The 14,541-nt window shown below is 40.0% G+C and overlaps 1 protein-coding gene across 1 annotated transcript; it reads right to left on the reverse strand.

Annotated features, from left to right (window-relative positions):
* Positions 1-63: 63 nt before the first annotated feature.
* On the reverse strand, positions 64-12,751 carry LOC127571851 (ubiquitin carboxyl-terminal hydrolase 7-like). The gene is made up of 7 exons (XM_052018596.1): positions 12,665-12,751; positions 12,329-12,399; positions 10,957-11,077; positions 6,796-6,911; positions 4,814-4,902; positions 3,608-3,727; positions 64-129 (listed from the first exon to the last, which is right to left on the reverse strand). Exons 1-7 carry the CDS (start codon positions 12,673-12,675, stop codon positions 64-66), a joined length of 594 nt encoding a protein of 197 aa, XP_051874556.1. The 5' UTR covers positions 12,676-12,751.
* Positions 12,752-14,541: the final 1,790 nt, after the last annotated feature.

The raw sequence follows: 14,541 nt of genomic DNA on the forward strand, positions 1-14,541 counted from the left end.
TCATCATCATCCATCATGAGTCCACCTGAAAGGAGTAACATGATCAGATCAGTTTGGGATTGGTTAGCTGTGTACTATTGGTTGGAAGAATATGTATGCAGGAGTGAACAGGTTAGCAGTGTGAAAATCCTGTAATTGGGAAAAGTGAAAATGTTACCTGGCTTTATTTCAATTGCTTTATAAATATATATCAAAATATTAAATCACAGATTCAAACCAATTAAAATGAAAATCAAAAATAGTTTAAAAATAGAAAGACATTCAATCAGTCCTTCATTTCAACACATCAGGGTAAAAGCAAGGGTTTATAAAGAAGACAGGATTTTTTTATATCACTCATGGGAGTAGGTATGGCTGGCAGATTCAGAATTTCTTCCCTGTTCCTTATGACCCTTTACAACATAGGTTAGGACAGAGGGAGGGCAGGTGACCCCTTAAGCTTGCTCTGCCATTCAGTAGGATCATGGCTGACACAAGCTTGGCTTCAACACCAGTTTTTCACTCTCTCCCTATGCCCATTGATTCCCTTGAAGTTTAAACACTTGTCAATTTTCGCCTTGAATATATTCAGTGACTCTACCTCCACAGTTTTCTGGGGGAGGGAATTTCAAAGATTCATGATCATTTGAGAGATAAAGTTCCTCTTCATCCCCAGCTGAACATGCATTCATTCTGAAACGCTGCCCCACCTAGGACCCCCTAGATGCTGTTAAGCTGCAACATTTTGTAATCTAACTCTGTTAATTAATAACTTGCTTTTTCATTCTTGCCTCCAAAATTTATAATCTCACATTTTCACATATTAGGTTCCGTTCTGCTAACTCCTTGCCCAGTCACTTAACCTTTCTTGCACAACTGTAGTCCATGCGTTGAGTACTATGGTGCTGTTGTTGAAAAGGGAGTTCAAGGATTTTGACAGACTGGCAATGCAGGAGTGGTGAACTAGTTCAAAATTCATAGCTTGGAGGGAACTTACAGGTGTTAGATTTCTCATGCATCTGTTTCTTTTGCCCTTTTTGATTGCTCGTGGTGTGTGTTGGGAAGTGCTATTGAAGAAACTTTGGTGATTTATTGCTGTGCATTTAGTTGACAGTATGCACTTTAGCTGGAGAATACCAGTGGTGCATAGAATAAATATTCAGGGTTGTGGGTGGAGTGTCAATCACATGGGTTACTTTGCCTTAGAAGGTGGCAAGTTTCTTGAATGCTGTTAAATTCATTCAAGCAAGCAGAAAGTATTCCATCACACTCCTGGATTGTACCTTGCAAGCAGTCAAAAGGCTGTTGGGAATCAGGAAATCAGTCAGTCATCTGCCAGAGTCATTCACCTGCCCTCGTAGCTACGGTATTGCTGATGAGTGCCAAGATGTTAATGGTAGAGCAGCTGGTGAATAGAGAGTTGTTGAAGGAAGGTTGTTGAACTTTCTCTTGTTGGAGGTGGACATTGCCTGCTACGTGAGTTGGACAAATGATACTTGCAAACTTGTGGCTTCCTTGTTTCTATCATCAAACATTTTCTTAACTATCAAGGATGTCAAGGGCTGTATTTGAAGAGTTTCCAGAATATGAAAGAAGATTTCAGGAAATCAAGAGTGGAAATCCAGTACAAACCAGAGGAAACTGAATTCCTTAAAAAGTGGAATGAAAGGACATTTTGATGGGATCATGTGTGAACAGCTGGGAAGAGATTCATCTAAAGCTGTACATAGTTTGTAACTGTTCTGTTAAGAAAGATACAGAAGTTCTGTCTTAGAACAGAAGAAACAAAGAGGCCAAGAATATCAGCTAGTATGAGATTAAATGTAATCAAATTGGCTGAAACATTTTGCTGTATTATTGGGCAATTAATATCAGATATTTAATTTTTTGGATACAAGATTCAGATGTAATTCAATGCCCCAAATGGGTACACCTTGAGCACCAATCAGTACTTGGATTTTCATTAGTTTCTGTTTTAGGAGCTTCACTCCCTTTTGCACTTACCAAATTAAGTAAACATATGATTAACCCAATTGTTAAACATACAATATGACTATGGTTTCAATTTCTTAAATTTTTTGGATTGAATAAACTTAACTTGTCAAGTCCCATTCAATCTAATTTTTTCTTTCATCCATCCAGAGTTGACTCAGCTTTTTCCATATGGAAAAGGAAGGGAATAGTATGTTTTCGTGATTTATTCATTGATAACTGTTTTTCATCTTTTGAACAATTGTCTAACAAATACAATTTGCCTAGATCACACTTTTTTCCATATTTGCAGATTAGAAATTTTTTAAAAGCTACTATACCCTCTTTTCCGACACCTTACAAAACTGAAATTACGGAAAAAATTTTAGGTCTTAATCCTCATCAGAAGGGCTTGATAGCAATAATTTATGATTTAATTATGAAAATACATCCAGAATCACTGGACAAAATTAAGAATGAATGGGAAAGTGAACTCCAGACATCTATACCTACAGAGACATGGAAGAAAATTCTTTATTTAGTTAATACATCTTCAATGTGTGGCAGACACTCTTTGATACAGTTTAAGTTAGTTCACAGGACCGATATGTCAAAAGATAAGCTAGCCCGTTTTCATCACCACATAATCCTATATGTGACAGATGTAAATCGAATATGGCTTCTCTGACATATATGTTTTGGTCCTGTCCTCTTTTGGAAAAATATTGGAAAGACATTTTTAACTTTATCTCAACTGTATTGAGTATTGATTTACAACCTCACCCTATCACTGCAATTTTCGGATTACCAAGGATAGAGTCTGGCCATTTATCTGCTTCCGCTAACCGTATGATTGCCTTTGTCACATTAATGGCCAAATGATCCATTTTGTTTAAATGGAAGGATCCAATACCCCCTACTACTTTTCAATGGTTCTCGCAAACTATATCATGTTTAAACTTGGAAAATATTAGGAGTGCTACTGTTGATCCTTTGCTTAAATTTGAAGACATTTGGAGTCCATTTATTCAATACTTTCATATGAACTAGATCCCTTTTCAATAACTTTTCGATTTAGAGGAGTGGAGTTGACGACATAATATTGCTCTGTTTCTATTGAGAAATTTCAGTCCAGTCTTTTTTTCTTTTTTTGTTTTTTTTTTGAAATTTTCTTTTTAGTTTGGTTTCATTATCTACAGTCCTTTTTTTTATTGATTTGGGGATTTTCTCTTTCTTTTCTTTTACATACACAATAAATCTTTTTCTTTCCTTTCCTTTATATTGTATTCATCTACTAAGAGATCGTGAGATCTAAAGATTTTTTAATATTTTATTATTCTTTATGATTATCTATGCCATGATTGTTCTCTTTGTATTACATGTACAATCATCGATGTTATATATTAATCTGTATTAATTTGGAAACTAATAAAAAGATTGAAAAAGAAAAAAAAATTTTGCTATTCAATAAACCAAACATGTAGTTAGTCAAACTGTAAATACTTGCAAGTTCTCAACACTTCAATCTGTTTGGATAATTTAAGTACCAGTTCAGAACCAATACAATAGCGGCATGTTAGTCTCACTACAGTGTAAGAATAAAGTGAAAGCAAAATATAGAATTAATTTATTTGCTTTGCAACTCCTCTCAACTTACCAAATCTGCAGAGTCAGCCGAGTGAAGGTGTAGCGGTAAATCCAGGAGGGGGAAGTCAACCTCGACAAGATTTCTGCACAATGAACACTTCATGGATTGAACCATAAAGATCTGATAAAACTACAAGACATTTCCCAATCAGCACCAAACCTTTAATCTGATATTTTTTCAAAAAAATTGATGTTTTAAATTCCATAACAAAAACCTCAATGTTTTATTGAAGGAACCGACAAACATTTTTTTGAGGTATAGAAACTATTTTGTCAGATAAAACAGTATAACATATCTGGGATACAAAATGTCATGGCCAATCCAGCACCATTTTGACTGTAACGTCACAAAGAGTTCACATAAGACCTGGAATTATTCAGCCATTCCTGGCACCTCCTGGATTGCCTAAATGATGGAGCCTTACAAGACCAATGACATGGACAGGGTCAAAGCACTGGCTCAGTATGCCTGGAAGCCCTGTGATTATAGGTTTTGTAGGAGGTGAGCACACCTGAGTAGGTCAGTATGTCCAGGGAGAAGAGAAGTGCCAGCGTCTTCCCTGATAGGTCTATGGCCTCCCTGCATTTCAATGGCTGGATCATTGCACTGAGGAAGTAATTTTATATGGAATTTCTTTTTCTATTTTTAAAGATGCCTGTGGAATAAACGTGGCTATCTTTTGGATCGCTACACTCTTTCTATGTAGTGAAGACAGGCTGGGGCAAAGGAGGTGGCCTTTCCATCAGCAAAGCTTCTGCTGGAGGAACTCAGCGGGTCAGCAGCACCTGTCGGGTGGCAGGGGGGTGGGGGAAGGAATTGACAACGTTTCAGGTGTAAATCCTGCATGAATTTTGGAGGTGGATCACAAAGTGCTGCTGCTACTACAGCCTATTTGACATTCACAAAGACATTTTCAAACCCTGGTTTATACCTTATCTTGGGATTTTTAAAAGGCGAAATAAATTTTTGAACCAACCAGTAATGTTTCATTTGCCCGAGATGTAAAGAACAGGGTGGATGACAAACTGAAGAAAGGGCATTTCAGTGAAAGGCAAAAATAAAGAGAACAATTGAAGGAGATAGAAAACGAGTAAATGGCAGATGACCATTTGTTAAAAAAAATTGAGAAAATGACGAGCATCAGTCCAGATAAGTGAAGACTGAGTCAGAAGCAAAGATAAATTGTCTGCAAGCAACACCACACATCCATTTTACCTTCAGAATGTTATGGTCCTCATCCATTTCAGTACACAGTTTGGTAATCATGTTGCGGAAACATACTTCAATATCACACTGTTGATAAACTTAAGAGCGATTGTTAGAAGTGAAATAGCATTAAGAATAGGAATCTGAGAACCATTAACCTATTCTTCAATTCATTCAGACCAGTCCTGGTCTATAATCTAACCCCAAATACCTTTTTTTTCTCTTAATCAATTAATCCCATTGGTTGACAGAATCTATCCAGCTTGTATTTAAAATTAATAAATGATCTGGTATTTTTTGTTACTTTTTGGAGGAAGTGTGAAGCTTCTACCATCATTGTGTGTAAAACTATTCCTGAATGAATTGATGGCAATTTTTGGCAAATGATCCTGGATTCTCTGACTAACAGAAATAATTTATCTCAATTTACCCTTTCAGTTCTCTTAAAATCTTGAATATGTTGATCTAATCATCCCTAAGCATTTAAATTCCAAGGAAAATACCCTACTTTGCATAATCTTTGTGTGATTCATGAAGGCCAGTTATTAGCTGCTGCTGTTTATATAAACATATACTTTTGTACGGTAAATTAAAAATTTCAGCCTGGATTTCTGGTAAGTGATGACATCATAATAAAGAGCAGTTGTACTCTTCCTCACACCCATTAACTCTGATGTTCACCTCAGGAGCTTTCTTAGGTAATGCTCTGAAGGATTAAGCTAGTCGATGCACATGGTCGAGATTACCCATGAACAAACATCAGAAGAGATCTCGCAGGCACTGAGTTAAGCCAAGTGCATAGTCATAGAGTCATAGAGTTGTACAGCACAAAACTGAGCCCTTTGGCCCAACACATCCTTGACAACCTTTTTGCCCATTTACACTCAGCCCATTTGCCCACATTAGGACCGTATCCTTCTGTGCCTTGCTTATTTAAGTGTCTGTCTAAATGCCTCTTAAATGTAGCAATTATATCTGATTCCCCCACCTCCTCTGGCAGCGCGTTTCAGGTATCAATCACCCTCTGAGTAAAAAAACTTTTACTCTGATCCCCTTGTAAACTCCTTCCTCTCACAAAACTCTGCCCTCTTGTTTTTGATGCCCTTTCGATGGGAAAAGGATTTTGACTATCTTCCCTATCTATGCCTCTCCTAATCTTATATACTTTATCAGGTCACCCTTGAACTTTCTTTGCTCCAGGGAAAACAAACCCAGCCTGCCCAATCTCTCCCCATTACTGAAGTCCTGCTATCCAGGCAACATCCTTCCTATAGTGTGGCAGTCAGAACTGTACACAATACCCCAAGTCTGTCCTAACCAGCTTTTTGTAAAGTTGTCTCCTCCACGTGGGGTGCAGTTTGTGTCACATCCAGTAATCTGTACAAATGCAAAAGCTTATGTCCAGCTGCCATGTACTTCTACAGCATCAATTAGTCTATAATTGAAGTGTATCATTTTGTTCTTGGAGAGAGCTTGTTCACAGAAGGGGTCCTTGATCCAAATTATAACAGAGCCATCCAAAGAAAGAAAATAGGTTAATGCCTTCATTCACCATGATGTAAAAGACTCAATCGTACTGTGTTTGCCAGAGTCAATATATTCTTTCTGACTCTTATTGTTGAGAGCAGAGGGGAGAATTTCACACCTCTATGAATGGGCTCTTTGATATTCTCTTGCATTTGCTTGTCTCTTTGCACCTATGTCTCTTGATACGTAGAATTACTGTAAACTTTACAAAGTTATTGGTTTTCCTTGAGTTAGCTAACTCCACAATTTCAGGAAAAGACAGTGATCTTGATATTCTTTGCTAACAACAGCAGGGGAAAGAAAGATTCCTGCAGATCCTCACTAGATCATGGGTAAAAAGTCAAGGATACAGTGACAACAAATTGAGATAAACTCTATTGTACTAGACTACCATAATGAGGGAAAACCGAACCGGCTTTTAGAGATACATAAATGCTAAATGGATAGACAGGTCCAAAGCTTACCATTGATTTTCAAGATTCTGGTCAACTTATCTGTTCCCAAACAAGTTTTCTCTCTGCCTTCTAAATCCTTGAATATTTTTTTCAGTTCACATACAAAAGCAGTATTTGAGTTGACACTGAAAGTATAGAATATGTATATTTAAGAAAACCAATTCTGCCTGCAATTCAAGAACAGCAACATTTTTAATTTTCCTGTGGAGGTTTTCCAAATCCTTCAAAGTCTATGAGTAGTTAAAAATGATCACATAATTGTATTGTTCTTGGGCACATAAAAAGGGGCAACATTTCTCTTTCAACAAATTGAGCAAAAATATCATCTGAGTGCAAAGTGGAAAATCTTGTTTGGTATTCAAACTACATTTTTGAGGGTTCACCCCAAACATATTTGTTCAAAAGAGTACATTCACACCCATTGGATATGAGATTCAAAGTCTGAAATTGCCAATCCGGTTTCCAGTTTCCCGTTTCTGTATTGTAAAAAAAACCCTTATATGTGTCTTATTTTATTTTCACTTTTCAAAGCAAGTTTTTAAATGCTATATACAATTTAATTCCATCCTTTACCCACGACTCTAATTTTACTGCTTGATATAAAAGGATAACAGAACTAATTGAATGCATATTACAGTTTCCCTAGCCAGCCCAATAGTGTATTTAATCTCAGAAGAAAGAAGAAGGAATGCTCCAGTTAACATTTTCTTTTTTCTATTTTCTAAATCAGCCATTCTGAGTTTGATTAGTCTACTTATACCAAATAATAGGAAACTTTTTGTTATGATGTCACATTAAGACTCCTCCATGGAGGCAACGTAACCATCGGGTCAATGTTCTGGGGTTTCATTGTTTGAGACAATGATAGAGGAGGAGGTATTAAAGGGGGAGGGATGGCATTACTGATCAGGGAAAATGTCACAGCAGTGCTTAGAGAGGATATACTGGAAGGCTTGACTACCGAGGCAATTTGGGTGGAACCGAGGAATAAAAAACGGGATGACCACATTAATGGGACTATATTATAGACCTCCCAATAGTCAGTTGGATTTAGAGGAGCTAATATGTAGAGAGATAGCAGACAGTTGTGGAAGATATAAAGTTGTGATAGTTGGTGATCTTAACTTTCCTCATATTAACTGAGACTCCCATACTGTAAAGGGACTCGATGGGATGGAGTTTGTCAATTTTGTTCAGGAAAGTTTCCTTAATCAATGTGTAGACGTCCCAACTAGAGAGAGCATGATACTGGTTCTCCTCTTAGGGAATGAGGTAGGGCAGGTGGCAGAAGTGAGTGTAGGGGAACACCTTGGATCTAGTGATCATAATTCCATAAGTTTCAAGATAATTCTGGAGAAGGATAGAACTGGCCCTAGGGTTAAGATTCTAAACTGGAGAAAGGCTAGTTTTGATGGCATCAGAAGAGATCTGGCAAGTGTGGGTAGGTTGTTCTCCGGCAAAGAGACGCTTGGTAAGTATGAGGCCTTCAAGAGTGAAATATTGAGAGTACAAAATCTCTATGTTCCTATTAGAATAAAAGGCAAGGCTAACAGGTTTAGGGGACATGGGTTATCATGGGATATTGAGGCCCTGGTAAAGAAAAAGAAAGAGGCACATATGAGGTATAGACAGCTAGGATCAAATGAGGCACTTGGAGAGTATAAGAAGTACAAGAGAACACTTAAGAGAAGAATCAGGAGGGCAAAAAGAGGACATGAGGTTGCTCTGGCAGACAAGGTGAAAGAGAATCCCAAGGGTTTCTGTAGATATATTAAGAGCAAAAGGATAGCAAGGGACAAACTTGGTCCTCTTGATGATCGGTGTGGTCATCTATGCGTGGAGCCGAAAGAGATGAGGGAGATCTTAAATGAATTTTTTGAGTCTGTATTTACTCGGGAGACAGACACAATCTTTTAAACTGAGGCATAAGAGTAGTGAGGTCATGGACTGCATCCGGATTACGGAAGAGGAGGTGTTTGCTGTCTTGGATTAGGGTGAATAAATCCCCAGGGCCTGACCTTGTGGGATGCTAGTGCAGAAATTGCAGGGGCCCTGGCAGAGATATTTAAAACATCCTTAGTCACAGGTGAGGTGCCAGAGGACCGGAGGATAGCTAGTGTTGTTCCACTGTTTAAGAAAGACTCTAAGAATAAGCCGGGAAATTACAGGCCGGTGAGCTTGATGTCAGTCGTGGGTAAATTATTGGAAGGTATTCTGAGGGACAGGATATAAAAGTATTTGGATAGACAGGGCCCGATTAGGGATAGTCAACATGACTTTGTGTGTGTAGGTCATGTCTAACCAATCTTTTCGTCGAGGAGGTAACCAGGAGAGTTGATGAAGGGAAGGCAGTGGATGTTGTCTACATAGACTTTAACAAGGCCTTTGACAAAGTCTCGCATGGGAGGCTGGTCCAGAAGGTCAAGTCGCTTGGCATTTAGGATGGAGTAGTCAATTGAATTCAACGTTAGCTTAGCAGGAGAAGCCAGGGAGTGGTAGTAGACGGTTGTCTCTCTGATTGGAGGCCTGTGAGTCATGGTGTGCCGCAGGGATTGGTGCTGGGTCCGCTGTTGTTTATCATCTATATTAATGATAGATGATAAAGTGGTAAACTGCATCAGCAAATTTGTGGATGATACCAAGACTGGGGGCGTAGTGGAAAGTGAGGGAGGCTATCAATGCTTGCAAAGTGATCTGGACCAGCTGGGAAAACGACCTGTAAAATGGCAGATGGAATTTAATGCAGATTAGTGTGAGATGATGCACTTTGGGAGGACAAACCAGGGTAAGACTTACACAGTGAATGGTAGGCACTGAGGTGTGCGGCAGAACAAAGGGACTTGGCAATACAGATCCATAATTCCTTGAAAGTGGCATTGCAGATAGATAGGGTTGTAAAAAGAGCTTTTGGCACATTGGCCTTCATTAATCAGGGCATTGAGTACAGGAGTTGGGATATTAAGTTGAAGTTGTATAAGACATAAGTGAAGCCAAATTTTGAGTATTGTGTGCATTCTCGTCACCTACCTACAGGAACGATATCAATAAGCTTGAAAGAGTGCAGAGAAAATTTACACGGATGTTGCCAGGACTTGAGGACCTGAGTTACAGGGATATGTTGAATAGGCTAGGACTGCAATGCAGTAGAATGAGGGGAGATCTTATAGAAGTATACAAAATTATGAGGGGTATAGATAGGGTGAATACATGCAGGAGAAACAAAGGACTGCAGATGCTGGAATCTAGATGAAAAACATGATGATGCTGGAGGAACTCAGCAGGCCAGGCAGCATCCAGGAAGAAAAACAGGTGGTCAACGTTTCGGGTCAGGACCCTTTTTCATGCAGGCATTTTCCCCTCAGGTTGGGTGAGACTAGAACTAGAGGACATAGGTTTAGGGTGAAAGGTGAAATATTGAAGGGGAATCTGAGGAGGAACTACTTCACTCAGAGGGCGATGCAAGTGTGGAATGAACTGCCAGCGGAAGTGGTGGATATGAGTTCAATTGTAACATTTAAGAGAAGTTTGGAAGGGTACATGGATGAGAGAGGTCTGGGTGCAGGTAGATAGGATTAGGCAGAAAACCAGGCCGGCGTGGACTGGATGGGTTGAAGGGCCTGTTTCCGTGCTGTAGTTCTCTACGACTCTATCCCACCCCCACCTGCCATCTCCCTTGTCTGAGCATGATACAATGTGTCCTCCTAAGGCTTACATTGCCTCTTATATTAAGGCTTCATCATATCATTGATTCTTAATTTCCATTTACTAAAGTTTTCATCTTTACCCATGACATAGAAAGAGCCCATTCAGCCCATCAACTCTATGCCAATGCTCAGATCAATCCCATCAGTCCTATCCCCCCACTTATTTCTCCTTCCAACCATCTATACTGATGGTAATGTGTAGTAACCTACTAACCAGCACATCTTTGGGATGTGAAAGGAAACAGGAGCACCCAAAGGAAATCCATGCAGTCACAGGGAGCACGTGCAAACTCCACACAGACAGCACGGGAGGTCCGAATTGAACCCAGGTCACCTGAGCTGTGACGCAGCAGCACTGACTGCTTTCAGTTCAAAGATTTGCTTAATCTGGAAATGTACATTTTCAAAGCCATTAATTACATTCACAAACACTCTATTATCAGTATAAAGTAATCCTTCTGTTTACCTGGCAATGCATTCGCTGACTTCTGGTGTCATGAACCATGTTTGAAGCAATGTGTTCAGATAACATGTGGCCCCCTGATTTTTCAACCCAACATGGCCTTCGCATGCATTAAAATCTGGAGCTGAAAGAAAAAGTTGTTTAGAATCAAAACAGCTCGAAGTCAAAATGATCATGGCTGATCTGCCTCAGGCCTCATTTCCTCTTCTGTGCCAGCTTCCCATAGCCCTCAATTCGCTGATCATTCAAGAATTTTTCACTTTGTCTCTGAATACCCACATTCCCCTAGTGTTCACAACCCTCTAAGATGAAGAATTCCAGAAATTCACCACTCTTTGCAAGGAGTTCCTTCACACCTTAGTTTTAAATGACCAGTCCCTACTCTTGTAACTATGTCTCTTCATTTGAGATTCTCCTACAAGTGGAAACAACTTGACATCAACCTTCTCATGTCCCTTAAGGACCTTATTTATTCCTATAACATCACCCCTCATTCTTCATGCTCACTGCTAAGATAATGTTCATTCTTAAAGGTGAAGCTCACATTAAACCAGGGATTGCACACATGTACTTTTCATGTGGACATGAAACTCTGTTTCTTTCCCTCTCTCTCCACAGATGCTGCCTGGTTTGTTGGCTGAAGACAATGCAGTCTCTGAGAGGCACATCGTTAACTCCCCTAGAATTGGGCTTGGGAGGGATGAGAGAAAAAAATAATCAAAGAAAACTGCAAACGCTGGAAATCTGAAATAAAAAACAGAAAATGCTGGAAAAACTCAGAAAAGATTCTGATAAAGTGTCTCAGACTGTTTCTCTTTCTACAGATGCTGCCTGACCTGCTGACCTTTACCAGCACTTTCTGTTTTTTTTATTTCAGATGTCCAGCATTTGCAGTTTTCTTTGATCATTGTTTCTCTTATCCCTCCCAAACCCAATTCTAAGGGAGTTAACGATCCAGAGGAGAGTGCAGTAAATAAACTCAAATATGCAGGAGCAGCCCTTGCACAATGAAATCCTTGCTGGCCAGAAAGGCTCCATGCAATAGTTTGGGGATTTAGCCCCTCACAGGACCATTTTCTGAAGGTTTAAAATGAGTGGAGTTCCTAGACTTGAAACAGGCTCCAGAGACTCTGCCAGATAGAATGCTGAAGATGTCACCTTGACCAGGGTCCATCTTCAGCATGTCCTGTACAACGCGGGAGGATTGCACACTTGCGCTTTTCATGTGGACTTCTCACAAGGCTCTGCTTCTTTCTCACCACCCCCACCCGCCTGCTCTCTCTCTCTCTCTCTCTCTCTCTCCCCACAGATGGCGGCAGGCTGGTTGTGTTTAAGTATTTCAGAAGCTTATTCTGGATTTTTTTTCACAGCTTACCTTGTTTATTGAGAACACTGCCCATCCTTTTTTTCTTCAGCTGTGAAACATTATCGACAGAGTTGTAATATCTGTGCAATTATACAATAGAGACAGATCTATACAGCACGGCAGACTCTCGCGCCTATTCATAGAGCTGCGCTCAAACGTTGCAAACATTCTCGCGATTGTTGACTCAGTATTAAAGAATTTAGCTGACCATAGATATAATTGTCAGTAGAGCAAAGTATCTGTACCAGTGACAAATGACCACACCACGGAGACTAGTTTAAACCAACTGAATCAGCCAAATCTATTGAGAAAAAATCCAGCCAAAGCGTCTGGACGCTCTTTTACCTTCTTACCATTCGCGTTGGCAGTAGTAATCTTCTCCAAAAAAAATAGCAGAATGACTGGATTGTTGTACTACAGCAACAGCAAGCTTCTTTTCCCCTCCCTAGTTTCGTTTACTGTTTCTAATTCTCGTTATTTCTTGGTTCCAGGGAAACCATCCCTTAACATTAACCTTCAGTTTCCACAAGCATCGTGAGCAGGTTTATTACGATGGTGCAAACCGAAAGCAAGTAAATTTAAGTTTTCGTTTCCTATAAATTAGCACCTGTCGGGCCCAAATGAAAAGAGGAGATAGGTAGTGGGGGCTCTGCCAAGCTGTTCCACAAATGAATGGTGGACACCTGTCACATGGCTCCATATTCCATCTTTTCCATATCATCTTTGGTTAATGAACAACTGCAAAATTAATTGCAGCAACAAACAAATTTCTGGAGGAACTCAGTAGGTCGGACAGCATCTGTGCGGGGAGAGAAGCGGGAAAAGAATTGTCGATATTTGGGGTCCAAACTCTGCATCAGGACTTTCCCCCCACAGATGTAGCTGGACCCACTGAGTTCCTCCAGCAGAATGTTTGTTGCTACAGATGCCAGCATCTGCAATTTCTTGTATCTACAAAATTAATTGGCCTAGTATTATTTCCTGTTTGTGATTGCAATTCCAAATTATTACAATGCTTCTTGTGCAAAAATATTTCTCAGGACATAAGAAAGGAAGCAGGACTGAGCCATGCAACCCCTTGAGTCTGGCTGATGTGATTACTGATCACAGCTCCTCCTTGCCTGTTCCCCACAACCCTTCACTCCTCGATAGACCATAGGTTTGTTCGTCTCTGCCTTGAACATTTTCAATGACTCATTCATGGCTCTCCAGGTTAGAGAATTCCAAAGGTTTTCATCTCCCTGACAGAAGAAATTCCTTCTTATAAAAGACCTGTAACATTCCAAGATGCCTCAGACAAGCATTACCAAATGAAGGAAATGATGCCAAGTGGTGTGGGAGATGTGAGGGCAGGTGACCAAAGGCTGGACCAAAGAGGCATGTTTCAGCAATGTCATAGAGGAAGAAAGAGGGGCAGAGAGTAAAAAAGGTTTAGTGAATAAATTTAGGAGCCTAAGGTACTGTCAGGTGCAATTTTCAGTGACTAGAACATAGAGCAGTAGAGCACAGGAACTGGCCCTTTGGCCCACGATGTCTATGCCAAACACCATGCTAATTAAACTAAATCTCTTCAGTCTGGACATGATCCATATCTTTCCATTCTCCGCATATTCATGTGTCTATCTAACAGCCTCTTAAACGCCTCCATGATATCTGTTTCCACCGCTGTCCCCAACAGCCCTTTGCAGTACCCTACCACTCTCTGTGTAAAAAAGTTGCCCCGCACATCTGCTTTAAGCTTTCCCCCTCTTACCTTAAATGCATGTCCTTTAGTACTTGACATTTCTACCCTGGGAAAAAAAGATTCTAACTGTCTACCCCATCTATACCTCTCCCAATTTTATAAGTTCCTATCAGGTCTCCCCTCAGCTTCTGATGCCCCAGAAAAAACAACTCATGTTTGTCCAACCTCTTCTTCTAGCTCATACCCTTTAATCCAGGCAGCAAACCTCTTCTGGACCCGTTCGAAAGCCTCCACATCCTTCCTGTAATGGTGCGACCTAACCAAAGTTTAGTTTGCAATATTACTTCCTTACACATACTCACTGCCCCAACCAATGAAGGCAAACATGCCATATACCTTCTTTACCACCCTATCTAGTTGTTTGGCCACTTGCAGGGAACTATGGACTTAGACCCCAAGATCCTTCTGTACATCAATTCTGTTAAGGGTCCTTCCATTAACTGTGTACTTTCTCCTTATATTTGACCTCCCGAAGTGC

The sequence above is a fragment of the Pristis pectinata genome, chromosome 6 (assembly GCF_009764475.1).
Source record: "Pristis pectinata isolate sPriPec2 chromosome 6, sPriPec2.1.pri, whole genome shotgun sequence".
Lineage (NCBI taxonomy): Eukaryota > Metazoa > Chordata > Chondrichthyes > Rhinopristiformes > Pristidae > Pristis > Pristis pectinata.